At 64.5% G+C, this 24,880-nt stretch overlaps 4 protein-coding genes across 4 annotated transcripts; all 4 read left to right on the top strand.

Moving 5' to 3' along the window:
* Window positions 1-497: 497 nt before the first annotated feature.
* Window positions 498-5,171, top strand: LOC309598040 (PHD finger protein 7-like; the record flags this gene model as incomplete). Its single annotated transcript, XM_082328127.1, has 9 exons — window positions 498-636; window positions 821-912; window positions 1,018-1,119; window positions 1,426-1,550; window positions 1,633-1,795; window positions 1,915-2,021; window positions 2,146-2,259; window positions 2,487-2,581; window positions 5,161-5,171. 9 exons carry the CDS (start codon window positions 498-500, stop codon window positions 5,169-5,171), a joined length of 948 nt encoding a protein of 315 aa, XP_082184253.1.
* An 855-nt stretch (window positions 5,172-6,026) lies between these two features.
* LOC309598039 (PHD finger protein 7-like) lies at window positions 6,027-10,700 on the top strand (the record flags this gene model as incomplete). The annotated part of the gene is made up of 9 exons (XM_082328126.1): window positions 6,027-6,165; window positions 6,350-6,441; window positions 6,547-6,648; window positions 6,955-7,079; window positions 7,162-7,324; window positions 7,444-7,550; window positions 7,675-7,788; window positions 8,016-8,110; window positions 10,690-10,700. The coding sequence occupies 9 exons, from the start codon at window positions 6,027-6,029 to the stop codon at window positions 10,698-10,700; spliced, it is 948 nt and encodes a 315-aa protein (XP_082184252.1).
* An 855-nt stretch (window positions 10,701-11,555) lies between these two features.
* On the top strand, window positions 11,556-16,224 carry LOC309598038 (PHD finger protein 7-like; the record flags this gene model as incomplete). The annotated part of the gene is made up of 9 exons (XM_082328125.1): window positions 11,556-11,694; window positions 11,879-11,970; window positions 12,076-12,177; window positions 12,484-12,608; window positions 12,691-12,853; window positions 12,973-13,079; window positions 13,204-13,317; window positions 13,545-13,639; window positions 16,214-16,224. 9 exons carry the CDS (start codon window positions 11,556-11,558, stop codon window positions 16,222-16,224), a joined length of 948 nt encoding a protein of 315 aa, XP_082184251.1.
* Window positions 16,225-17,078: 854 nt separating this feature from the next.
* LOC309598037 (PHD finger protein 7-like) lies at window positions 17,079-21,741 on the top strand (the record flags this gene model as incomplete). The annotated part of the gene is made up of 9 exons (XM_082328124.1): window positions 17,079-17,217; window positions 17,402-17,493; window positions 17,599-17,700; window positions 18,007-18,131; window positions 18,208-18,370; window positions 18,490-18,596; window positions 18,721-18,834; window positions 19,062-19,156; window positions 21,731-21,741. 9 exons carry the CDS (start codon window positions 17,079-17,081, stop codon window positions 21,739-21,741), a joined length of 948 nt encoding a protein of 315 aa, XP_082184250.1.
* Between the last annotated feature and the right edge of the window lie 3,139 nt (window positions 21,742-24,880).

The raw sequence follows: 24,880 nt of genomic DNA, 5'->3' as shown, positions 1-24,880 counted from the left end.
CGGGCAGCTGCCCAGGCCGTCCTTAAACCCCACGCCCGGGCAGGGGCTGCTTCATCCTGGGGGGGAGCTGGGGGCACCAGCCTTGGCCCTGGGGGGCCGGGGCGCAGGAGGGCTGGGGCTGAACTGTCCCCTCCGTCCCGCAGGTCCTTCTGCTGGAAGCAGCGGGCAGGGAGATGATGACCACAACAAGCCCATGCCGCGCTCCCTCCCTCCCTGGATCACAGCCCCGCGCCTGGCCCCAGGTCCCAGGTGCCGGCAGGTGCTGACTGGGCGTGGGGACGTTTGTGACACGGCTCCGCACATGCGGGACTGTGTTTGTGACCATATGTGTGTGCGGACCTGTGTCACAAACGCCCTGGGCTGGATAAATACCCCCCCGTGCAACTGCCCCCAGCTCTGTGGCGCGTTTGCCACGGACGCTGGAGGGTGGGAACGGTCTTTGACCACACCGCTGTCCCCACGCCCAGCCACCCCCTTCGCTGCAGCCACTTGCGGAGATGGAGCTGAGGTCACGGCGCTGCAAGGTGCCACAGTCCCGCCGTGCCCAGCGTCGGGCAGCGCCGCCGGAGGAGCAGGCAGGACCCTCCTGTGCGCCTCCCCCGTGCAAAAGGAAGCCTCAGGCCCCCCAGGAGGAAGGTGAGCACAGAGCATCCCCCCGGGCACCTGCCAGAGGGGATTTTGGCCGGTGCCCGGCTGTGCGAGCAGAGGCTCCCATGCCATGGGAAGGTGCTCCGGCCTCTCCCCCATCCCGCTCCTGGCGTTACCCCAGCTGGCACCCCGGTGCGGTGCTGGGGGTGACGGTGCTGCTGTCCCCCGGCAGTGTGTGGGCTGTGTCAGCGGGCAGACTGCGACCCCCAAGTCGTTGGGCAGCTGTGCCGTCAGGGTGGGCTATGTGTCCATGAGAACTGCCTGGTGAGTCCCTGGGGCTCGACACCCCCCCGGTCCCCGACACCCCCGGGTCCCTAGCCCCGCACCGCCGGCAGCCCCTGGCACGCGCCTTCTTTTCCCCTCTCGCAGTACCACGCCGGCAGGCTGAGCCAGAGAGGGGCCGATGACGAAGGCTTCTATGGCTTCCTCTTCCCAGACATAGAGGAGGAGCTGAAGCGGGTGGCACAGAAGGTGAGGCCGGGGCGCACGTGTCCCCACCCTGGTCCCCATGCCCTGTGTCCGGCGCTGCACAGCCCAGCAACCCCCCAGGGATGCTCTGGCAGCTGGCTGCAAGCAACCCCCCAGATCCTCCTTCATGCAAGGAGGCCCATTTCTGCAGAAATTGGGGATTTGGAGAGGGCCGGTGGCTTTATAAGCAGCCTGGCGTCACCGGCCAGGCGGCCCACCGAAATGTTGCGGGGCTGTGCTGGGTGAGGGCGAACCAGGGTTCCCGGGGGCGTGCGGCGCTGACGCCGTCCACCTCCGTGCTGTCCCCAGAGGTGCTGTGTCTGCCGGCTGCGGGGCGCCTCGGTCACCTGCCGGGGCCGGCGCTGCCGCCGAGTATTCCACTTTCCCTGCGGCATCGAGCGAGGCTGCGTCTCCCAGTTCTTTGGGGAGTTCAAGTGAGTGTTGCCGCCCTGCGGGGCCGGGGCCGGGGCTGGGGCGGAGGAGGGCTGGGGCTGAACTGTCCCCTCCGTCCCGCAGGTCCTTCTGCTGGAAGCACCGGCCGACGCAGCGGGTGCGGGCGGTCCAGCAGGACCAGACCGTCTGCCTCATCTGCCAGGAGGCGGTGGCGGAGCGGCCCTGCTACGGCACCCTGGTCTGTCCCACCTGCAACAGCGCTTGGTTCCACCGCCGCTGCATCCAGGTGGGCAGCATTGCCCCTGGCATGATCACCCCTGTCATCACCCCATTGCCCAGCTCCGGGGGGGGCGAGCGGTACCCCCCGCCGCTGATGCTGATGCCGATGCCACCTCTGTGCCCCAGGGCCAGGCGTTGTGCTCTGGCCTGCACCACTTCCGCTGCCCGCTGTGCCAGGACATGGCGTCCTTCCAGGAGGAGATGTTTCGCCTGGGCATCAAAATCCCCGACAGGTCGGTGCTCTCCCCCCGCCTCCCTCCCCCTGTACGATGCTCCGGCCGATCCCCTCCTGTCCGCCTGCGTGCCGGCGGGGTGTCCCCCACGCCCCCGGGGCTGAGTGCTCCCCGGCTCCCGCAGGGATGCTGCCTGGGAGGAGGAGGGGGCCTTCGCAGACCATTATCAGCGGCACAGCTCCTGTGACGCCAGCCAGTGCCTGTGCCCGGCGGGACGGGAGCAGGCGGAGGTGAATGGGTGAGTGCCAATGACCCTGGTGCCCACAGCCCCGGCGAGGAGACGATGCCTTCGTCTCCTCCTTTGGGCAGGGATGGAGGTTCCCTGGGATGCTGAGCCGGGCACGGAGGGGAGCAGGGTGGAGGTGGGCTCAGCACAGCGCCGGAGCTGGCAGCCCACAGCTCAGGGGCCTTTGGTGGCAGTGGGTCCTGTTGCTCCCCCAGGCCCTGGAGGCTTCTGCTTTGCAGCTCCTGCGGCTCCCGTGGGACGCACCAGCGCTGCTCTGCCCTAGGAGAAGGTGCCAGCTCCTGGGAGTGCAATGACTGCAGCGACACGGGCACTGGTGAGCACTGAGCACCGCAGGGCGAGAGCCTCCGCGGTGGCCCCAACCCTGCTGTTGGCACCGCGGGTGCTGCCAGGCCGTTTCCCAAATAGGAGCAGCACTGGCAGCCCCAGGTGAGATGCTGGTGTCGCCCCGTGGGGACGTGCTGGGTGGCACCGGAGCTGAACCCGGGGACTGGGGAGGGGGAAGCACCGCAGCAGCTGCCGTGGGGCCAAGGTCGCCCTGCCCAGGGGGGAGCAGCGAACCCAGGGCGTGGGGAGGGCAAGGGGGTCCCCGTGGGTCCCTTCTCCCACCACGGGGCTCCAGCAGGGACTTCAGAGACACCCAAAGGGTTTGATAGCACAAACACTCTTTAGGCATCAAAACTCCTGACTCTTCATTAACAGGAGTATTGATAGAGTTTAAATTATTTTGTTTTAAATTATTATTTTGGTATAGTTTAAATTAGTTTTGTATTTTCCCTTTTCTTAGCAAAAAAACGCCGTTTAACTTGAATAAGTTAAACAGAATAATTTTTCCCGTTGAAGAAGGCTGCAGTTCAAGTGCTCCCAGCCCTCGCCACAGCCACGAGGGTCCCCGCTGACGGGGATGGGGCTCTCCAGCTGCCCCGGCGGAGCGATGGCACCCCCAGCCCTGGGGAGGACACAGCGACGCCGGCCTCACCGAGACGGGCCTCGGACGGGGAGCAGGTGGCCACGAGGAGGAGAGCGACCAGGGCGGCTGCGAGGACCTTCATGGTGCTGCGGGGGCTGAGGGATCTGCAAGCGGGGCTGGAGCTGGGGGCTGCAGGGCTCTCCTCTGCACAATGCTCGGCCCCGGTGGCGATGCCCTCCTTTTATCCCCCAGCTGCTGGGCGGGCACAGGGTTTCAAGGAAAGAAATAAGGAGTGCATCACACCGAGGAAATGATGTCAGGATCCCGCAGTTTTGCTGAGTTGGAAGAAGGCAAGGAAACCGCCACAGAGGAAGCATCGGCCATGGGGCTGCGACTTTCAGATTCCATTTGGGTGCCTGGCAGGGACCGGCCAGCGCCCAGACCCCCCTGACACCGACCCTGCCGCTGCTGCAAGAACCCCAGTGGCCGTGAGCCAGGCTGGGGCACGAAGCCCCACGGCCAGAGCCCTGACGGCAATCCCAAGCAGGCAGCCGTGAAGCAACACCAGCAAGCTCCAGGCAGGGCTTTGCTTTGCAACGGCCCCAGCAGCACCCCTGTGTCGGGGGGCTGCGGAGTTGCGCCGTGGACAGGCAACTGTCATGGTTTAACCCCAACCAGCAACTGAGCACCACCCAGCCGCTCGCTCAGTCCCCCACGGTGGGATGTGGGACACAATTGGAAGAGTAAAATTGAGAAAACCCGTGGGTTGACAAAGACAGTTTAATAACTGAAATAAAGTAAAATAGTAATAATAATAATACAAAGCAAGTGATGCCTGATGCCATTGCTCACCACCTGCCAACTGATGCCCAGCCCCAAGCAGCACTACCCCCTTCCTGGCCAACTCCCCCCAGTTTCCATACTGGGCACGATGCCATAGGTACGGAATGGCCCCGGGGCCAGGCTGGGTCAGCCCCCCTGGCTGTGCCCCCTCCCAGCTCCGTGTGCCCGGGCAGAGCAGGGGAGGCTGAGGCGGCCGTGACCAGTGTGAGCACTGCTCAGCGACAACTGGAACGTCAGGGGGTGATCAACAGGGTTCTCATCCTAACGCCAAACCACAGCACTAGAGCAGCTACTGGGGAGAAAATTAACTCTGTCCCAGCCGAAACCAGACAGGGATTTGCTTTGCAACAGCCCCAGCAGCATCACTGCGTTGGGGGCTGTGGAGCTGCGCTGTGGATGGGCCGCCCAAGTTTTAGCTCATGTTCAGCTGGAACATCCTGTGTTTCTGTTTGTGCCCGTTGTTCCTTAGCCTGTCGCTGGGCACCACTGAAGAGAGCCTGGCCCCATCCTCCTGACACCCGCCCCTGAGCTGTTTGTAAGCGTTGATAAGGTCCCCTCTCAGTCTCCTCCAGGCTAAAGAGAGCCAGCTCTCTCCGCCTTTCCTCATAAGAGAGGTGCTCCAGTCCCCTAACCATCTTGGTGGGCCTCGCTGGACTCTCTGCAGTAGTTCCTTGTCTTTCTTGAAGTGGGGAGCCCAGAACTGGACACAGCGCTCCAGACAGGGCCTCACCAGGGCAGGGCAGAGCAGAGGGGGAGGATGGCCTCCCTCGGCCTGCTGGCCACGCTCTTCCTGATGCAGCCCAGGATACCGTTGGCCTTCCTGGCGGCAAGGGCACGTTGCCGGCCTGCGGTTAACCTGTTGTCCACCAGGACTCCCAGGTCCTTCTCCACAGAGCTGCTTTCCAGCAGGTCAACCCTAACCTGTACTGGTGCATGGGGTTATTCCTCCCTAGGTGCAGGACCCTGCCCTTGCCTTTGTTGGACTCCATTAGGTTCCTCTCCCCCCAGCTCTCGGGCCTGCCCAGGTCTCGCTGAACAGCAGCACAGCCTTCTGGTGTATCGGCCAGGCCTCCCAGTTTTGCCTCATCAGCGAACTTGCTGAGGGTACGCTCTGTCCCCTTCAATTTCTTCTTGTCTTTAAGGAAATGATTGACACGAGCGAGAGGCCTGGTATGGTCCAATTTCCTTCGTTTGCCATCCCCATTGCTGCTGGACGGGCTCCAGGGCCTGCGGGAGGCTTTTCCCCATGAGACGAGGTGATTCCCGGGGACCTGGAGGCCCCCGGCACCAGCAGGGTCACCCCCATGGGCGCCCATCTCTAGGGTCTGGCCAGGGCTGAAGGACAGTGCTAAACCTCCAAGCACCTCTCCTTCTGCAGCCACCCCTGTTTAACCCCTTGATCCCTCTGGGATAAAAACCAACCCAACCCCCAAAACCCCCCAAACCCAACCTTTCTCCCACTGCAGGGCTGTGCCTGCCTTTATCCCTGCCTCAATCTGCATCCCAGCTGGCGGGCAGCTGCCCAGGCCGTCCTTAAACCCCACGCCCGGGCAGGGGCTGCTTCATCCTGGGGGGGAGCTGGGGGCACCAGCCTTGGCCCTGGGGGGCCGGGGCGCAGGAGGGCTGGGGCTGAACTGTCCCCTCCGTCCCGCAGGTCCTTCTGCTGGAAGCAGCGGGCAGGGAGATGATGACCACAACAAGCCCATGCCGCGCTCCCTCCCTCCCTGGATCACAGCCCCGCGCCTGGCCCCAGGTCCCAGGTGCCGGCAGGTGCTGACTGGGCGTGGGGACGTTTGTGACACGGCTCCGCACATGCGGGACTGTGTTTGTGACCATATGCGTGTGCGGACCTGTGTCACAAACGCCCTGGGCTGGACAAATACCCCCCCGTGCAACTGCCCCCAGCTCTGTGGTGCGTTTGCCACGGACGCTGGAGGGTGGGAACGGTCTTTGACCACACCGCTGTCCCCACGCCCAGCCACCCCCTTCGCTGCAGCCACTTGCGGAGATGGAGCTGAGGTCACGGCGCTGCAAGGTGCCACAGTCCCGCCGTGCCCAGCGTCGGGCAGCGCTGCCGGAGGAGCAGGCAGGACCCTCCTGTGCGCCTCCCCCGTGCAAAAGGAAGCCTCAGGCCCCCCAGGAGGAAGGTGAGCACAGAGCATCCCCCCGGGCACCTGCCAGAGGGGATTTTGGCCGGTGCCCGGCTGTGCGAGCAGAGGCTCCCATGCCATGGGAAGGTGCTCCGGCCTCTCCCCCATCCCGCTCCTGGCGTTACCCCAGCTGGCACCCCGGTGCGGTGCTGGGGGTGACGGTGCTGCTGTCCCCCGGCAGTGTGTGGGCTGTGTCAGCGGGCAGACTGCGACCCCCAAGTCGTTGGGCAGCTGTGCCGTCAGGGTGGGCTATGTGTCCATGAGAACTGCCTGGTGAGTCCCTGGGGCTCGACACCCCCCCGGTCCCCGACACCCCCGGGTCCCTAGCCCCGCACCGCCGGCAGCCCCTGGCACGCGCCTTCTTTTCCCCTCTCGCAGTACCACGCCGGCAGGCTGAGCCAGAGAGGGGCCGATGACGAAGGCTTCTATGGCTTCCTCTTCCCAGACATAGAGGAGGAGCTGAAGCGGGTGGCACAGAAGGTGAGGCCGGGGCGCACGTGTCCCCACCCTGGTCCCCATGCCCTGTGTCCGGCGCTGCACAGCCCAGCAACCCCCCAGGGATGCTCTGGCAGCTGGCTGCAAGCAACCCCCCAGATCCTCCTTCATGCAAGGAGGCCCATTTCTGCAGAAATTGGGGATTTGGAGAGGGCCGGTGGCTTTATAAGCAGCCTGGCGTCACCGGCCAGGCGGCCCACCGAAATGTTGCGGGGCTGTGCTGGGTGAGGGCGAACCAGGGTTCCCGGGGGCGTGCGGCGCTGACGCCGTCCACCTCCGTGCTGTCCCCAGAGGTGCTGTGTCTGCCGGCTGCGGGGCGCCTCGGTCACCTGCCGGGGCCGGCGCTGCCGCCGAGTGTTCCACTTTCCCTGCGGCATCGAGCGAGGCTGCGTCTCCCAGTTCTTTGGGGAGTTCAAGTGAGTGTTGCCGCCCTGCGGGGCCGGGGCCGGGGCTGGGGCGGAGGAGGGCTGGGGCTGAACTGTCCCCTCCGTCCCGCAGGTCCTTCTGCTGGAAGCACCGGCCGACGCAGCGGGTGCGGGCGGTCCAGCAGGACCAGACCGTCTGCCTCATCTGCCAGGAGGCGGTGGCGGAGCGGCCCTGCTACGGCACCCTGGTCTGTCCCACCTGCAACAGCGCTTGGTTCCACCGCCGCTGCATCCAGGTGGGCAGCATTGCCCCTGGCATGATCACCCCTGTCATCACCCCATTGCCCAGCTCCGGGGGGGGCGAGCGGTACCCCCCGCCGCTGATGCTGATGCCGATGCCACCTCTGTGCCCCAGGGCCAGGCGTTGTGCTCTGGCCTGCACCACTTCCGCTGCCCGCTGTGCCAGGACATGGCGTCCTTCCAGGAGGAGATGTTTCGCCTGGGCATCAAAATCCCCGACAGGTCGGTGCTCTCCCCCCGCCTCCCTCCCCCTGTACGATGCTCCGGCCGATCCCCTCCTGTCCGCCTGCGTGCCGGCGGGGTGTCCCCCACGCCCCCGGGGCTGAGTGCTCCCCGGCTCCCGCAGGGATGCTGCCTGGGAGGAGGAGGGGGCCTTCGCAGACCATTATCAGCGGCACAGCTCCTGTGACGCCAGCCAGTGCCTGTGCCCGGCGGGACGGGAGCAGGCGGAGGTGAATGGGTGAGTGCCAATGACCCTGGTGCCCACAGCCCCGGCGAGGAGACGATGCCTTCGTCTCCTCCTTTGGGCAGGGATGGAGGTTCCCTGGGATGCTGAGCCGGGCACGGAGGGGAGCAGGGTGGAGGTGGGCTCAGCACAGCGCCGGAGCTGGCAGCCCACAGCTCAGGGGCCTTTGGTGGCAGTGGGTCCTGTTGCTCCCCCAGGCCCTGGAGGCTTCTGCTTTGCAGCTCCTGCGGCTCCCGTGGGACGCACCAGCGCTGCTCTGCCCTAGGAGAAGGTGCCAGCTCCTGGGAGTGCAATGACTGCAGCGACACGGGCACTGGTGAGCACTGAGCACTGCAGGGCGAGAGCCTCCGCGGTGGCCCCAACCCTGCTGTTGGCACCGCGGGTGCTGCCAGGCCGTTTCCCAAATAGGAGCAGCACTGGCAGCCCCAGGTGAGATGCTGGTGTCGCCCCGTGGGGACGTGCTGGGTGGCACCGGAGCTGAACGCGGGGACTGGGGAGGGGGAAGCACCGCAGCAGCTGCCGTGGGGCCAAGGTCGCCCTGCCCAGGGGGGAGCAGCGAACCCAGGGCGTGGGGAGGGCAAGGGGGTCCCCATGGGTCCCTTCTCCCACCACGGGGCTCCAGCAGGGACTTCAGAGACACCCAAAGGGTTTGATAGCACAAACACTCTTTAGGCATCAAAACTCCTGACTCTTCATTAACAGGAGTATTGATAGAGTTTAAATTATTTTGTTTTAAATTATTATTTTGGTATAGTTTAAATTAGTTTTGTATTTTCCCTTTTCTTAGCAAAAAAACGCCGTTTAACTTGAATAAGTTAAACAGAATAATTTTTCCCGTTGAAGAAGGCTGCAGTTCAAGTGCTCCCAGCCCTCGCCACAGCCACGAGGGTCCCCGCTGACGGGGATGGGGCTCTCCAGCTGCCCCGGCGGAGCGATGGCACCCCCAGCCCTGGGGAGGACACAGCGACGCCGGCCTCACCGAGACGGGCCTCGGACGGGGAGCAGGTGGCCACGAGGAGGAGAGCGACCAGGGCGGCTGCGAGGACCTTCATGGTGCTGCGGGGGCTGAGGGATCTGCAAGCGGGGCTGGAGCTGGGGGCTGCAGGGCTCTCCTCTGCACGATGCTCGGCCCCGGTGGCGATGCCCTCCTTTTATCCCCCAGCTGCTGGGCGGGCACAGGGTTTCAAGGAAAGAAATAAGGAGTGCATCACACCGAGGAAATGATGTCAGGATCCCGCAGTTTTGCTGAGTTGGAAGAAGGCAAGGAAACCGCCACAGAGGAAGCATCGGCCATGGGGCTGCGACTTTCAGATTCCATTTGGGTGCCTGGCAGGGACCGGCCAGCGCCCAGACCCCCCTGACACCGACCCTGCCGCTGCTGCAAGAACCCCAGTGGCCGTGAGCCAGGCTGGGGCACGAAGCCCCACGGCCAGAGCCCTGACGGCAATCCCAAGCAGGCAGCCGTGAAGCAACACCAGCAAGCTCCAGGCAGGGCTTTGCTTTGCAACGGCCCCAGCAGCACCCCTGTGTCGGGGGGCTGCGGAGTTGCGCCGTGGACAGGCAACTGTCATGGTTTAACCCCAACCAGCAACTGAGCACCACCCAGCCGCTCGCTCAGTCCCCCACGGTGGGATGTGGGACACAATTGGAAGAGTAAAATTGAGAAAACCCGTGGGTTGACAAAGACAGTTTAATAACTGAAATAAAGTAAAATAGTAATAATAATAATACAAAGCAAGTGATGCCTGATGCCATTGCTCACCACCTGCCAACTGATGCCCAGCCCCAAGCAGCACTACCCCCTTCCTGGCCAACTCCCCCCAGTTTCCATACTGGGCACGATGCCATAGGTACGGAATGGCCCCGGGGCCAGGCTGGGTCAGCCCCCCTGGCTGTGCCCCCTCCCAGCTCCGTGTGCCCGGGCAGAGCAGGGGAGGCTGAGGCGGCCGTGACCAGTGTGAGCACTGCTCAGCGACAACTGGAACCTCCGGGGGTGATCAACAGGGTTCTCATCCTGACGCCAAACCACAGCACTAGAGCAGCTACTGGGGAGAAAATTAACTCTGTCCCAGCCGAAACCAGACAGGGATTTGCTTTGCAACAGCCCCAGCAGCATCACTGCGTTGGGGGCTGTGGAGCTGCGCTGTGGATGGGCCGCCCAAGTTTTAGCTCATGTTCAGCTGGAACATCCTGTGTTTCTGTTTGTGCCCGTTGTTCCTTAGCCTGTCGCTGGGCACCACTGAAGAGAGCCTGGCCCCATCCTCCTGACACCCGCCCCTGAGCTGTTTGTAAGCGTTGATAAGGTCCCCTCTCAGTCTCCTCCAGGCTAAAGAGAGCCAGCTCTCTCCGCCTTTCCTCATAAGAGAGGTGCTCCAGTCCCCTAACCATCTTGGTGGGCCTCGCTGGACTCTCTGCAGTAGTTCCTTGTCTTTCTTGAAGTGGGGAGCCCAGAACTGGACACAGCGCTCCAGACAGGGCCTCACCAGGGCAGGGCAGAGCAGAGGGGGAGGATGGCCTCCCTCGGCCTGCTGGCCACGCTCTTCCTGATGCAGCCCAGGATACCGTTGGCCTTCCTGGCGGCAAGGGCACGTTGCCGGCCTGCGGTTAACCTGTTGTCCACCAGGACTCCCAGGTCCTTCTCCACAGAGCTGCTTTCCAGCAGGTCAACCCTAACCTGTACTGGTGCATGGGGTTATTCCTCCCTAGGTGCAGGACCCTGCCCTTGCCTTTGTTGGACTCCATTAGGTTCCTCTCCCCCCAGCTCTCGGGCCTGCCCAGGTCTCGCTGAACAGCAGCACAGCCTTCTGGTGTATCGGCCAGGCCTCCCAGTTTTGCCTCATCAGCGAACTTGCTGAGGGTACGCTCTGTCCCCTTCAATTTCTTCTTGTCTTTAAGGAAATGATTGACACGAGCGAGAGGCCTGGTATGGTCCAATTTCCTTCGTTTGCCATCCCCATTGCTGCTGGACGGGCTCCAGGGCCTGCGGGAGGCTTTTCCCCATGAGACGAGGTGATTCCCGGGGACCTGGAGGCCCCCGGCACCAGCAGGGTCACCCCCATGGGCGCCCATCTCTAGGGTCTGGCCAGGGCTGAAGGACAGTGCTAAACCTCCAAGCACCTCTCCTTCTGCAGCCACCCCTGTTTAACCCCTTGATCCCTCTGGGATAAAAACCAACCCAACCCCCAAAACCCCCCAAACCCAACCTTTCTCCCACTGCAGGGCTGTGCCTGCCTTTATCCCTGCCTCAATCTGCATCCCAGCTGGCGGGCAGCTGCCCAGGCCGTCCTTAAACCCCACGCCCGGGCAGGGGCTGCTTCATCCTGGGGGGGAGCTGGGGGCACCAGCCTTGGCCCTGGGGGGCCGGGGCGCAGGAGGGCTGGGGCTGAACTGTCCCCTCCGTCCCGCAGGTCCTTCTGCTGGAAGCAGCGGGCAGGGAGATGATGACCACAACAAGCCCATGCCGCGCTCCCTCCCTCCCTGGATCACAGCCCCGCGCCTGGCCCCAGGTCCCAGGTGCCGGCAGGTGCTGACTGGGCGTGGGGACGTTTGTGACACGGCTCCGCACATGCGGGACTGTGTTTGTGACCATATGCGTGTGCGGACCTGTGTCACAAACGCCCTGGGCTGGATAAATACCCCCCCGTGCAACTGCCCCCAGCTCTGTGGCGCGTTTGCCACGGACGCTGGAGGGTGGGAACGGTCTTTGACCACACCGCTGTCCCCACGCCCAGCCACCCCCTTCGCTGCAGCCACTTGCGGAGATGGAGCTGAGGTCACGGCGCTGCAAGGTGCCACAGTCCCGCCGTGCCCAGCGTCGGGCAGCGCCGCCGGAGGAGCAGGCAGGACCCTCCTGTGCGCCTCCCCCGTGCAAAAGGAAGCCTCAGGCCCCCCAGGAGGAAGGTGAGCACAGAGCATCCCCCCGGGCACCTGCCAGAGGGGATTTTGGCCGGTGCCCGGCTGTGCGAGCAGAGGCTCCCATGCCATGGGAAGGTGCTCCGGCCTCTCCCCCATCCCGCTCCTGGCGTTACCCCAGCTGGCACCCCGGTGCGGTGCTGGGGGTGACGGTGCTGCTGTCCCCCGGCAGTGTGTGGGCTGTGTCAGCGGGCAGACTGCGACCCCCAAGTCGTTGGGCAGCTGTGCCGTCAGGGTGGGCTATGTGTCCATGAGAACTGCCTGGTGAGTCCCTGGGGCTCGACACCCCCCCGGTCCCCGACACCCCCGGGTCCCTAGCCCCGCACCGCCGGCAGCCCCTGGCACGCGCCTTCTTTTCCCCTCTCGCAGTACCACGCCGGCAGGCTGAGCCAGAGAGGGGCCGATGACGAAGGCTTCTATGGCTTCCTCTTCCCAGACATAGAGGAGGAGCTGAAGCGGGTGGCACAGAAGGTGAGGCCGGGGCGCACGTGTCCCCACCCTGGTCCCCATGCCCTGTGTCCGGCGCTGCACAGCCCAGCAACCCCCCAGGGATGCTCTGGCAGCTGGCTGCAAGCAACCCCCCAGATCCTCCTTCATGCAAGGAGGCCCATTTCTGCAGAAATTGGGGATTTGGAGAGGGCCGGTGGCTTTATAAGCAGCCTGGCGTCACCGGCCAGGCGGCCCACCGAAATGTTGCGGGGCTGTGCTGGGTGAGGGCGAACCAGGGTTCCCGGGGGCGTGCGGCGCTGACGCCGTCCACCTCCGTGCTGTCCCCAGAGGTGCTGTGTCTGCCGGCTGCGGGGCGCCTCGGTCACCTGCCGGGGCCGGCGCTGCCGCCGAGTGTTCCACTTTCCCTGCGGCATCGAGCGAGGCTGCGTCTCCCAGTTCTTTGGGGAGTTCAAGTGAGTGTTGCCGCCCTGCGGGGCCGGGGCCGGGGCTGGGGCGGAGGAGGGCTGGGGCTGAACTGTCCCCTCCGTCCCGCAGGTCCTTCTGCTGGAAGCACCGGCCGACGCAGCGGGTGCGGGCGGTCCAGCAGGACCAGACCGTCTGCCTCATCTGCCAGGAGGCGGTGGCGGAGCGGCCCTGCTACGGCACCCTGGTCTGTCCCACCTGCAACAGCGCTTGGTTCCACCGCCGCTGCATCCAGGTGGGCAGCATTGCCCCTGGCATGATCACCCCTGTCATCACCCCATTGCCCAGCTCCGGGGGGGGCGAGCGGTACCCCCCGCCGCTGATGCTGGTGCCGATGCCACCTCTGTGCCCCAGGGCCAGGCGTTGTGCTCTGGCCTGCACCACTTCCGCTGCCCGCTGTGCCAGGACATGGCGTCCTTCCAGGAGGAGATGTTTCGCCTGGGCATCAAAATCCCCGACAGGTCGGTGCTCTCCCCCCGCCTCCCTCCCCCTGTACGATGCTCCGGCCGATCCCCTCCTGTCCGCCTGCGTGCCGGCGGGGTGTCCCCCACGCCCCCGGGGCTGAGTGCTCCCCGGCTCCCGCAGGGATGCTGCCTGGGAGGAGGAGGGGGCCTTCGCAGACCATTATCAGCGGCACAGCTCCTGTGACGCCAGCCAGTGCCTGTGCCCGGCGGGACGGGAGCAGGCGGAGGTGAATGGGTGAGTGCCAATGACCCTGGTGCCCACAGCCCCGGCGAGGAGACGATGCCTTCGTCTCCTCCTTTGGGCAGGGATGGAGGTTCCCTGGGATGCTGAGCCGGGCACGGAGGGGAGCAGGGTGGAGGTGGGCTCAGCACAGCGCCGGAGCTGGCAGCCCACAGCTCAGGGGCCTTTGGTGGCAGTGGGTCCTGTTGCTCCCCCAGGCCCTGGAGGCTTCTGCTTTGCAGCTCCTGCGGCTCCCGTGGGACGCACCAGCGCTGCTCTGCCCTAGGAGAAGGTGCCAGCTCCTGGGAGTGCAATGACTGCAGCGACACGGGCACTGGTGAGCACTGAGCACCGCAGGGCGAGAGCCTCCGCGGTGGCCCCAACCCTGCTGTTGGCACCGCGGGTGCTGCCAGGCCGTTTCCCAAATAGGAGCAGCACTGGCAGCCCCAGGTGAGATGCTGGTGTCGCCCCGTGGGGACGTGCTGGGTGGCACCGGAGCTGAACGCGGGGACTGGGGAGGGGGAAGCACCGCAGCAGCTGCCGTGGGGCCAAGGTCGCCCTGCCCAGGGGGGAGCAGCGAACCCAGGGCGTGGGGAGGGCAAGAGGGTCCCCGTGGGTCCCTTCTCCCACCACGGGGCTCCAGCAGGGACTTCAGAGACACCCAAAGGGTTTGATAGCACAAACACTCTTTAGGCATCAAAACTCCTGACTCTTCATTAACAGGAGTATTGATAGAGTTTAAATTATTTTGTTTTAAATTATTATTTTGGTATAGTTTAAATTAGTTTTGTATTTTCCCTTTTCTTAGCAAAAAAACGCCGTTTAACTTGAATAAGTTAAACAGAATAATTTTTCCCGTTGAAGAAGGCTGCAGTTCAAGTGCTCCCAGCCCTCGCCACAGCCACGAGGGTCCCCGCTGACGGGGATGGGGCTCTCCAGCTGCCCCGGCGGAGCGATGGCACCCCCAGCCCTGGGGAGGACACAGCGACGCCGGCCTCACCGAGACGGGCCTCGGACGGGGAGCAGGTGGCCACGAGGAGGAGAGCGACCAGGGCGGCTGCGAGGACCTTCATGGTGCTGCGGGGGCTGAGGGATCTGCAAGCGGGGCTGGAGCTGGGGGCTGCAGGGCTCTCCTCTGCACAATGCTCGGCCCCGGTGGCGATGCCCTCCTTTTATCCCCCAGCTGCTGGGCGGGCACAGGGTTTCAAGGAAAGAAATAAGGAGTGCATCACACCGAGGAAATGATGTCAGGATCCCGCAGTTTTGCTGAGTTGGAAGAAGGCAAGGAAACCGCCACAGAGGAAGCATCGGCCATGGGGCTGCGACTTTCAGATTCCATTTGGGTGCCTGGCAGGGACCGGCCAGCGCCCAGACCCCCCTGACACCGACCCTGCCGCTGCTGCAAGAACCCCAGTGGCCGTGAGCCAGGCTGGGGCACGAAGCCCCACGGCCAGAGCCCTGACGGCAATCCCAAGCAGGCAGCCGTGAAGCAACACCAGCAAGCTCCAGGCAGGGCTTTGCTTTGCAACGGCCCCAGCAGCACCCCTGTGTCGGGGGGCTGCGGAGTTGCGCCGTGGACAGGCAACTGTCATGGTTTAACCCCAACCAGCAACTGAGCACCACCCAGCCGCTCGCTCAGTCCCCCACGGTGGGATGTGGGACACAATTGGAAGAGTAAAATTGAGAAAACCTGTGGGTTGACAAAGACAGTTTAATAACTGAAATAAAGTAAAATAGTAATAATAATAATACAAAGCAAGTGATGCCTGATGCCATTGCTCACCACCTGCCAACTGATGCCCAGCCCCAAGCAGCACTACCCCCTTCCTGGCCAGCTCCCCCCAGTTTCCATACTGGGCACGATGCCATAGGTACGGAATGGCCCCGGGGCCAGGCTGGGTCAGCCCCCCTGGCTGTGCCCCCTCCCAGCTCCGTGTGCCCGGGCAGAGCAGGGGAGGCTGAGGCGGCCTTGACCAGTGTGAGCACTGCTCAGCGACAACTGGAACCTCCGGGGGTGATCAACAGGGTTCTCATCCTAACGCCAAACCACAGCACTAGAGCAGCTACTGGGGAGAAAATTAACTCTGTCCCAGCCGAAACCAGACAGGGATTTGCTTTGCAACAGCCCCAGCAGCATCACTGCGTTGGGGGCTGTGGAGCTGCGCTGTGGATGGGCCGCCCAAGTTTTAGCTCATGTTCAGCTGGAACATCCTGTGTTTCTGTTTGTGCCCGTTGTTCCTTAGCCTGTCGCTGGGCACCACTGAAGAGAGCCTGGCCCCATCCTCCTGACACCCGCCCCTGAGCTGTTTGTAAGCGTTGATAAGGTCCCCTCTCAGTCTCCTCCAGGCTAAAGAGAGCCAGCTCTCTCCGCCTTTCCTCATAAGAGAGGTGCTGCAGTCCCCTAACCATCTTGGTGGGCCTCGCTGGACTCTCTGCAGTAGTTCCTTGTCTTTCTTGAAGTGGGGAGCCCAGAACTGGACACAGCGCTCCAGACAGGGCCTCACCAGGGCAGAGCAGAGGGGGAGGATGGCCTCCCTCGGCCTGCTGGCCACGCTCTTCCTGATGCAGCCCAGGATACCGTTGGCCTTCCTGGCGGCAAGGGCACGTTGCCGGCCTGCGGTTAACCTGTTGTCCACCAGGACTCCCAGGTCCTTCTCCACAGAGCTGCTTTCCAGCAGGTCAACCCTAACCTGTACTGGTGCATGGGGTTATTCCTCCCTAGGTGCAGGACCCTGCCCTTGCCTTTGTTGGACTCCATTAGGTTCCTCTCCCCCCAGCTCTCGGGCCTGCCCAGGTCTCGCTGAACAGCAGCACAGCCTTCTGGTGTATCGGCCAGGCCTCCCAGTTTTGCCTCATCAGCGAACTTGCTGAGGGTACGCTCTGTCCCCTTCAATTTCTTCTTGTCTTTAAGGAAATGATTGACACGAGCGAGAGGCCTGGTATGGTCCAATTTCCTTCGTTTGCCATCCCCATTGCTGCTGGACGGGCTCCAGGGCCTGCGGGAGGCTTTTCCCCATGAGACGAGGTGATTCCCGGGGACCTGGAGCCCCCCGGCACCAGCAGGGTCACCCCCATGGGCGCCCATCTCTAGGGTCTGGCCAGGGCTGAAGGACAGTGCTAAACCTCCAAGCACCTCTCCTTCTGCAGCCACCCCTGTTTAACCCCTTGATCCCTCTGGGATAAAAACCAACCCAACCCCCAAAACCCCCCAAACCCAACCTTTCTCCCACTGCAGGGCTGTGCCTGCCTTTATCCCTGCCTCAATCTGCATCCCAGCTGGCGGGCAGCTGCCCAGGCCGTCCTTAAACCCCACGCCCGGGCAGGGGCTGCTTCATCCTGGGGGGGAGCTGGGGGCACCAGCCTTGGCCCTGGGGGGCCGGGGCGCAGGAGGGCTGGGGCTGAACTGTCCCCTCCGTCCCGCAGGTCCTTCTGCTGGAAGCAGCGGGCAGGGAGATGATGACCACAACAAGCCCATGCCACGCTCCCTCCCTCCCTGGATCACAGCCCCGCGCCTGGCCCCAGGTCCCAGGTGCCGGCAGGTGCTGACTGGGCGTGGGGACGTTTGTGACACGGCTCCGCACACGCGGGACTGTGTTTGTGACCATATGCGTGTGCGGACCTGTGTCACAAACGCCCTGGGCTGGATAAATACCCCCCGTGCAACTGCCCCCAGCTCTGTGGCGCGTTTGCCACGGACGCTGGAGGGTGGGAACGGTCTTTGACCACACCGCTGTCCCCACGCCCAGCCACCCCCTTCGCTGCAGCCACTTGCGGAGATGGAGCTGAGGTCACGGCGCTGCAAGGTGCCACAGTCCCGCCGTGCCCAGCGTCGGGCAGCGCCGCCGGAGGAGCAGGCAGGACCCTCCTGTGCGCCTCCCCCGTGCAAAAGGAAGCCTCAGGCCCCCCAGGAGGAAGGTGAGCACAGAGCATCCCCCCGGGCACCTGCCAGAGGGGATTTTGGCCGGTGCCCGGCTGTGCGAGCAGAGGCTCCCATGCCATGGGAAGGTGCTCCGGCCTCTCCCCCATCCCGCTCCTGGCGTTACCCCAGCTGGCACCCCGGTGCGGTGCTGGGGGTGACGGTGCTGCTGTCCCCCGGCAGTGTGTGGGCTGTGTCAGCGGGCAGACTGCGACCCCCAAGTCGTTGGGCAGCTGTGCCGTCAGGGTGGGCTATGTGTCCATGAGAACTGCCTGGTGAGTCCCTGGGGCTCGACACCCCCCCGGTCCCCGACACCCCCGGGTCCCTAGCCCCGCACCGCCGGCAGCCCCTGGCACGCGCCTTCTTTTCCCCTCTCGCAGTACCACGCCGGCAGGCTGAGCCAGAGAGGGGCCGATGACGAAGGCTTCTATGGCTTCCTCTTCCCAGACATAGAGGAGGAGCTGAAGCGGGTGGCACAGAAGGTGAGGCCGGGGCGCACGTGTCCCCACCCTGGTCCCCATGCCCTGTGTCCGGCGCTGCACAGCCCAGCAACCCCCCAGGGATGCTCTGGCAGCTGGCTGCAAGCAACCCCCCAGATCCTCCTTCATGCAAGGAGGCCCATTTCTGCAGAAATTGGGGATTTGGAGAGGGCCGGTGGCTTTATAAGCAGCCTGGCGTCACCGGCCAGGCGGCCCACCGAAATGTTGCGGGGCTGTGCTGGGTGAGGGCGAACCAGGGTTCCCGGGGGCGTGCGGCGCTGACGCCGTCCACCTCCGTGCTGTCCCCAGAGGTGCTGTGTCTGCCGGCTGCGGGGCGCCTCGGTCACCTGCCGGGGCCGGCGCTGCCGCCGAGTGTTCCACTTTCCCTGCGGCATCGAGCGAGGCTGCGTCTCCCAGTTCTTTGGGGAGTTCAAGTGAGTGTTGCCGCCCTGCGGGGCCGGGGCCGGGGCGGAGGAGGGCTGGGGCTGAACTGTCCCCTCCGTCCCGCAGGTCCTTCTGCTGGAAGCACCGGCCGACGCAGCGGGTGCGGGCGGTCCAGCAGGACCAGACCGTCTGCCTCATCTGCCAGGAGGCGGTGGCGGAGCGGCCCTGCTACGGCACCCTGGTCTGTCCCACCTGCAACAGCGCTTGGTTCCACCGCCGCTGCATCCAGGTGGGCAGCATTGCCCCTGGCATGATCACCCCTGTCATCACCCCATTGCCCAGCTCCGGGGGGGGCGAGCGGTACCCCCCGCCGCTGATGCTGATGCCGATGCCACCTCTGTGCCCCAGGGCCAGGCGTTGTGCTCTGGCCTGCACCACTTCCGCTGCCCGCTGTGCCAGGACATGGCGTCCTTCCAGGAGGAGATGTTTCGCCTGGGCATCAAAATCCCCGACAGGTCGGTGCTCTCCCCCCGCCTCCCTCCCCCTGTACGATGCTCCGGCCGATCCCCTCCTGTCCGCCTGCGTGCCGGCGGGGTGTCCCCCACGCCCCCGGGGCTGAGTGCTCCCCGGCTCCCGCAGGGATGCTGCCTGGGAGGAGGAGGGGGCCTTCGCAGACCATTATCAGCGGCACAGCTCCTGTGACGCCAGCCAGTGCCTGTGCCCGGCGGGACGGGAGCAGGCGGAGGTGAATGGGTGAGTGCCAATGACCCTGGTGCCCACAGCCCCGGCGAGGAGACGATGCCTTCGTCTCCTCCTTTGGGCAGGGATGGAGGTTCCCTGGGATGCTGAGCCGGGCACGGAGGGGAGCAGGGTGGAGGTGGGCTCAGCACAGCGCCGGAGCTGGCAGCCCACAGCTCAGGGGCCTTTGGTGGCAGTGGGTCCTGTTGCTCCCCCAGGCCCTGGAGGCTTCTGCTTTGCAGCTCCTGCGGCTCCCGTGGGACGCACCAGCGCTGCTCTGCCCTAGGAGAAGGTGCCAGCTCCTGGGAGTGCAATGACTGCAGCGACACGGGCACTGGTGAGCACTGAGCACTGCAGGGCGAGAGCCTCCGCGGTGGCCCCAACCCTGCTGTTGGCACCGCGGGTGCTGCCAGGCCGTTTCCCAAATAGGAGCAGCACTGGCAGCCCCAGGTGAGATGCTGGTGTCGCCCCGTGGGGACGTGCTGGGTGGCACCGGAGCTGAACCCGGGGACTGGGGAGGGGGAAGCACCGCAGCAGCTGCCGTGGGGCCAAGGTCGCCCTGCCCAGGGGGGAGCAGCGAACCCAGGGCGTGGGGAGGGCAAGGGGGTCCCCGTGGGTCCCTTCTCCCACCACGGGGCTCCAGCAGGGACTTCAGAGACACCCAAAGGGTTTGATAGCACAAACACTCTTTAGGCATCAAAACTCCTGACTCTTCATTAACAGGAGTATTGATAGAGTTTAAATTATTTTGTTTTAAATTATTATTTTGGTATAGTTTAAATTAGTTTTGTATTTTCCCTTTTCTTAGCAAAAAAACGCCGTTTAACTTGAATAAGTTAAACAGAATAATTTTTCCCGTTGAAGAAGGCTGCAGTTCAAGTGCTCCCAGCCCTCGCCACAGCCACGAGGGTCCCCGCTGACGGGGATGGGGCTCTCCAGCTGCCCCGGCGGAGCGATGGCACCCCCAGCCCTGGGGAGGACACAGCGACGCCGGCCTCACCGAGACGGGCCTCGGACGGGGAGCAGGTGGCCACGAGGAGGAGAGCGACCAGGGCGGCTGCGAGGACCTTCATGGTGCTGCGGGGGCTGAGGGATCTGCAAGCGGGGCTGGAGCTGGGGGCTGCAGGGCTCTCCTCTGCACGATGCTCGGCCCCGGTGGCGATGCCCTCCTTTTATCCCCCAGCTGCTGGGCGGGCACAGGGTTTCAAGGAAAGAAATAAGGAGTGCATCACACCGAGGAAATGATGTCAGGATCCCGCAGTTTTGCTGAGTTGGAAGAAGGCAAGGAAACCGCCACAGAGGAAGCATCGGCCATGGGGCTGCGACTTTCAGATTCCATTTGGGTGCCTGGCAGGGACCGGCCAGCGCCCAGACCCCCCTGACACCGACCCTGCCGCTGCTGCAAGAACCCCAGTGGCCGTGAGCCAGGCTGGGGCACGAAGCCCCACGGCCAGAGCCCTGACGGCAATCCCAAGCAGGCAGCCGTGAAGCAACACCAGCAAGCTCCAGGCAGGGCTTTGCTTTGCAACGGCCCCAGCAGCACCCCTGTGTCGGGGGGCTGCGGAGTTGCGCCGTGGACAGGCAACTGTCATGGTTTAACCCCAACCAGCAACTGAGCACCACCCAGCCGCTCGCTCAGTCCCCCACGGTGGGATGTGGGACACAATTGGAAGAGTAAAATTGAGAAAACCCGTGGGTTGACAAAGACAGTTTAATAACTGAAATAAAGTAAAATAGTAATAATAATAATACAAAGCAAGTGATGCCTGATGCCATTGCTCACCACCTGCCAACTGATGCCCAGCCCCAAGCAGCACTACCCCCTTCCTGGCCAGCTCCCCCCAGTTTCCATACTGGGCACGATGCCATAGGTACGGAATGGCCCCGGGGCCAGTCTGGGTCAGCCCCCCTGGCTGTGCCCCCTCCCAGCTCCGTGTGCCCGGGCAGAGCAGGGGAGGCTGAGGCGGCCGTGACCAGTGTGAGCACTGCTCAGCGACAACTGGAACCTCCGGGGGTGATCAACAGGGTTCTCATCCTAACGCCAAACCACAGCACTAGAGCAGCTACTGGGGAGAAAATTAACTCTGTCCCAGCCGAAACCAGACAGGGATTTGCTTTGCAACAGCCCCAGCAGCATCACTGCGTTGGGGGCTGTGGAGCTGCGCTGTGGATGGGCCGCCCAAGTTTTAGCTCATGTTCAGCTGGAACATCCTGTGTTTCTGTTTGTGCCCGTTGTTCCTTAGCCTGTCGCTGGGCACCACTGAAGAGAGCCTGGCCCCATCCTCCTGACACCCGCCCCTGAGCTGTTTGTAAGCGTTGATAAGGTCCCCTCTCAGTCTCCTCCAGGCTAAAGAGAGCCAGCTCTCTCCGCCTTTCCTCATAAGAGAGGTGCTCCAGTCCCCTAACCATCTTGGTGGGCCTCGCTGGACTCTCTGCAGTAGTTCCTTGTCTTTCTTGAAGTGGGGAGCCCAGAACTGGACACAGCGCTCCAGACAGGGCCTCACCAGGGCAGAGCAGAGGGGGAGGATGGCCTCCCTCGGCCTGCTGGCCACGCTCTTCCTGATGCAGCCCAGGATACCGTTGGCCTTCCTGGCGGCAAGGGCACGTTGCCGGCCTGCGGTTAACCTGTTGTCCACCAGGACTCCCAGGTCCTTCTCCACAGAGCTGCCTTCCAGCAGGTCAACCCTAACCTGTACTGGTGCATGGGGTTATTCCTCCCTAGGTGCAGGACCCTGCCCTTGCCTTTGTTGGACTCCATTAGGTTCCTCTCCCCCCAGCTCTCGGGCCTGCCCAGGTCTCGCTGAACAGCAGCACAGCCTTCTGGTGTATCGGCCAGGCCTCCCAGTTTTGCCTCATCAGCGAACTTGCTGAGGGTACGCTCTGTCCCCTTCAATTTCTTCTTGTCTTTAAGGAAATGATTGACACGAGCGAGAGGCCTGGTATGGTCCAATTTCCTTCGTTTGCCATCCCCATTGCTGCTGGACGGGCTCCAGGGCCTGCGGGAGGCTTTTCCCCATGAGACGAGGTGATTCCCGGGGACCTGGAGCCCCCCGGCACCAGCAGGGTCACCCCCATGGGCGCCCATCTCTAGGGTCTGGCCAGGGCTGAAGGACAGTGCTAAACCTCCAAGCACCTCTCCTTCTGCAGCCACCCCTGTTTAACCCCTTGATCCCTCTGGGATAAAAACCAACCCAACCCCCAAAACCCCCCAAACCCAACCTTTCTCCCACTGCAGGGCTGTGCCTGCCTTTATCCCTGCCTCAATCTGCATCCCAGCTGGCGGGCAGCTGCCCAGGCCGTCCTTAAACCCCACGCCCGGGCAGGGGCTGCTTCATCCTGGGCGGGAGCTGGGGGCACCAGCCTTGGCCCTGGGGGGCCGGGGCGCAGGAGGGCTGGGGCTGAACTGTCCCCTCCGTCCCGCAGGTCCTTCTGCTGGAAGCAGCGGGCAGGGAGATGATGACCACAACAAGCCCATGCCGCGCTCCCTCCCTCCCTGGATCACAGCCCCGCGCCTGGCCCCAGGTCCCAGGTGCCGGCAGGTGCTGACTGGGCGTGGGGACGTTTGTGACACGGCTCCGCACATGCGGGACTGTGTTTGTGACCATATGCGTGTGCGGACCTGTGTCACAAACGCCCTGGGCTGGACAAATACCCCCGCGCAACTGCCCCCAGCTCTGTGGCGCGTTTGCCACGGACGCTGGAGGGTGGGAACGGTCTTTGACCACACCGCTGTCCCCACGCCCAGCCACCCCCTTCGCTGCAGCCACTTGCGGAGATGGAGCTGAGGTCACGGCGCTGCAAGGTGCCACAGTCCCGCCGTGCCCAGCGTCGGGCAGCGCCGCCGGAGGAGCAGGCAGGACCCTCCTGTGCGCCTCCCCCGTGCAAAAGGAAGCCTCAGGCCCCCCAGGAGGAAGGTGAGCACAGAGCATCCCCCCGGGCACCTGCCAGAGGGGATTTTGGCCGGTGCCCGGCTGTGCGAGCAGAGGCTCCCATGCCATGGGAAGGTGCTCCGGCCTCTCCCCCATCCCGCTCCTGGCGTTACCCCAGCTGGCACCCCGGTGCGGTGCTGGGGGTGACGGTGCTGCTGTCCCCCGGCAGTGTGTGGGCTGTGTCAGCGGGCAGACTGCGACCCCCAAGTCGTTGGGCAGCTGTGCCGTCAGGGTGGGCTATGTGTCCATGAGAACTGCCTGGTGAGTCCCTGGGGCTCGACACCCCCCCGGTCCCCGACACCCCCGGGTCCCTAGCCCCGCACCGCCGGCAGCCCCTGGCACGCACCTTCTTTTCCCCTCTTGCAGTACCACGCCGGCAGGCTGAGCCAGAGAGGGGCCGATGACGAAGGCTTCTATGGCTTCCTCTTCCCAGACATAGAGGAGGAGCTGAAGCGGGTGGCACAGAAGGTGAGGCCGGGGCGCACGTGTCCCCACCCTGGTCCCCATGCCCTGTGTCCGGCGCTGCACAGCCCAGCAACCCCCCAGGGATGCTCTGGCAGCTGGCTGCAAGCAACCCCCCAGATCCTCCTTCATGCAAGGAGGCCCATTTCTGCAGAAATTGGGGATTTGGAGAGGGCCGGTGGCTTTATAAGCAGCCTGGCGTCACCGGCCAGGCGGCCCACCGAAATGTTGCGGGGCTGTGCTGGGTGAGGGCGAACCAGGGTTCCCGGGGGCGTGCGGCGCTGACGCCGTCCACCTCTGTGCTGTCCCCAGAGGTGCTGTGTCTGCCGGCTGCGGGGCGCCTCGGTCACCTGCCGGGGCCGGCGCTGCCGCCGAGTGTTCCACTTTCCCTGCGGCATCGAGCGAGGCTGCGTCTCCCAGTTCTTTGGGGAGTTCAAGTGAGTGTTGCCGCCCTGCGGGGCCGGGGCCGGGGCCGGGGCGGAGGAGGGCTGGGGCTGAACTGTCCCCTCCGTCCCGCAGGTCCTTCTGCTGGAAGCACCGGCCGACGCAGCGGGTGCGGGCGGTCCAGCGGGACCAGACCGTCTGCCTCATCTGCCAGGAGGCGGTGGCGGAGCGGCCCTGCTATGGCACCCTGGTCTGTCCCACCTGCAACAGCGCTTGGTTCCACCGCCGCTGCATCCAGGTGGGCAGCATTGCCCCTGGCATGATCACCCCTGTCATCACCCCATTGCCCAGCTCCGGGGGGGGCGAGCGGTACCCCCCGCCGCTGATGCTGATGCCGATGCCACCTCTGTGCCCCAGGGCCAGGCGTTGTGCTCTGGCCTGCACCACTTCCGCTGCCCGCTGTGCCAGGACATGGCGTTACCCCAGCTGGCACCCCGGTGCGGTGCTGGGGGTGACGGTGCTGCTGTCCCCCGGCAGTGTGTGGGCTGTGTCAGCGGGCAGACTGCGACCCCCAAGTCGTTGGGCAGCTGTGCCGTCAGGGTGGGCTATGTGTCCATGAGAACTGCCTGGTGAGTCCCTGGGGCTCGACACCCCCCCGGTCCCCGACACCCCCGGGTCCCTAGCCCCGCACCGCCGGCAGCCCCTGGCACGCACCTTCTTTTCCCCTCTTGCAGTACCACGCCGGCAGGCTGAGCCAGAGAGGGGCCGATGACGAAGGCTTCTATGGCTTCCTCTTCCCAGACATAGAGGAGGAGCTGAAGCGGGTGGCACAGAAGGTGAGGCCGGGGCGCACGTGTCCCCACCCTGGTCCCCATGCCCTGTGTCCGGCGCTGCACAGCCCAGCAACCCCCCAGGGATGCTCTGGCAGCTGGCTGCAAGCAACCCCCCAGATCCTCCTTCATGCAAGGAGGCCCATTTCTGCAGAAATTGGGGATTTGGAGAGGGCCGGTGGCTTTATAAGCAGCCTGGCGTCACCGGCCAGGCGGCCCACCGAAATGTTGCGGGGCTGTGCTGGGTGAGGGCGAACCAGGGTTCCCGGGGGCGTGCGGCGCTGACGCCGTCCACCTCTGTGCTGTCCCCAGAGGTGCTGTGTCTGCCGGCTGCGGGGCGCCTCGGTCACCTGCCGGGGCCGGCGCTGCCGCCGAGTGTTCCACTTTCCCTGCGGCATCGAGCGAGGCTGCGTCTCCCAGTTCTTTGGGGAGTTCAAGTGAGTGTTGCCGCCCTGC

The sequence above is a fragment of the Platalea leucorodia genome (genome assembly GCF_965183815.1).
Source record: "Platalea leucorodia genome assembly, chromosome: 16".
Taxonomy (NCBI): domain Eukaryota; kingdom Metazoa; phylum Chordata; class Aves; order Pelecaniformes; family Threskiornithidae; genus Platalea; species Platalea leucorodia.
This window is presented reverse-complemented; position numbering and strand designations above follow the sequence as displayed.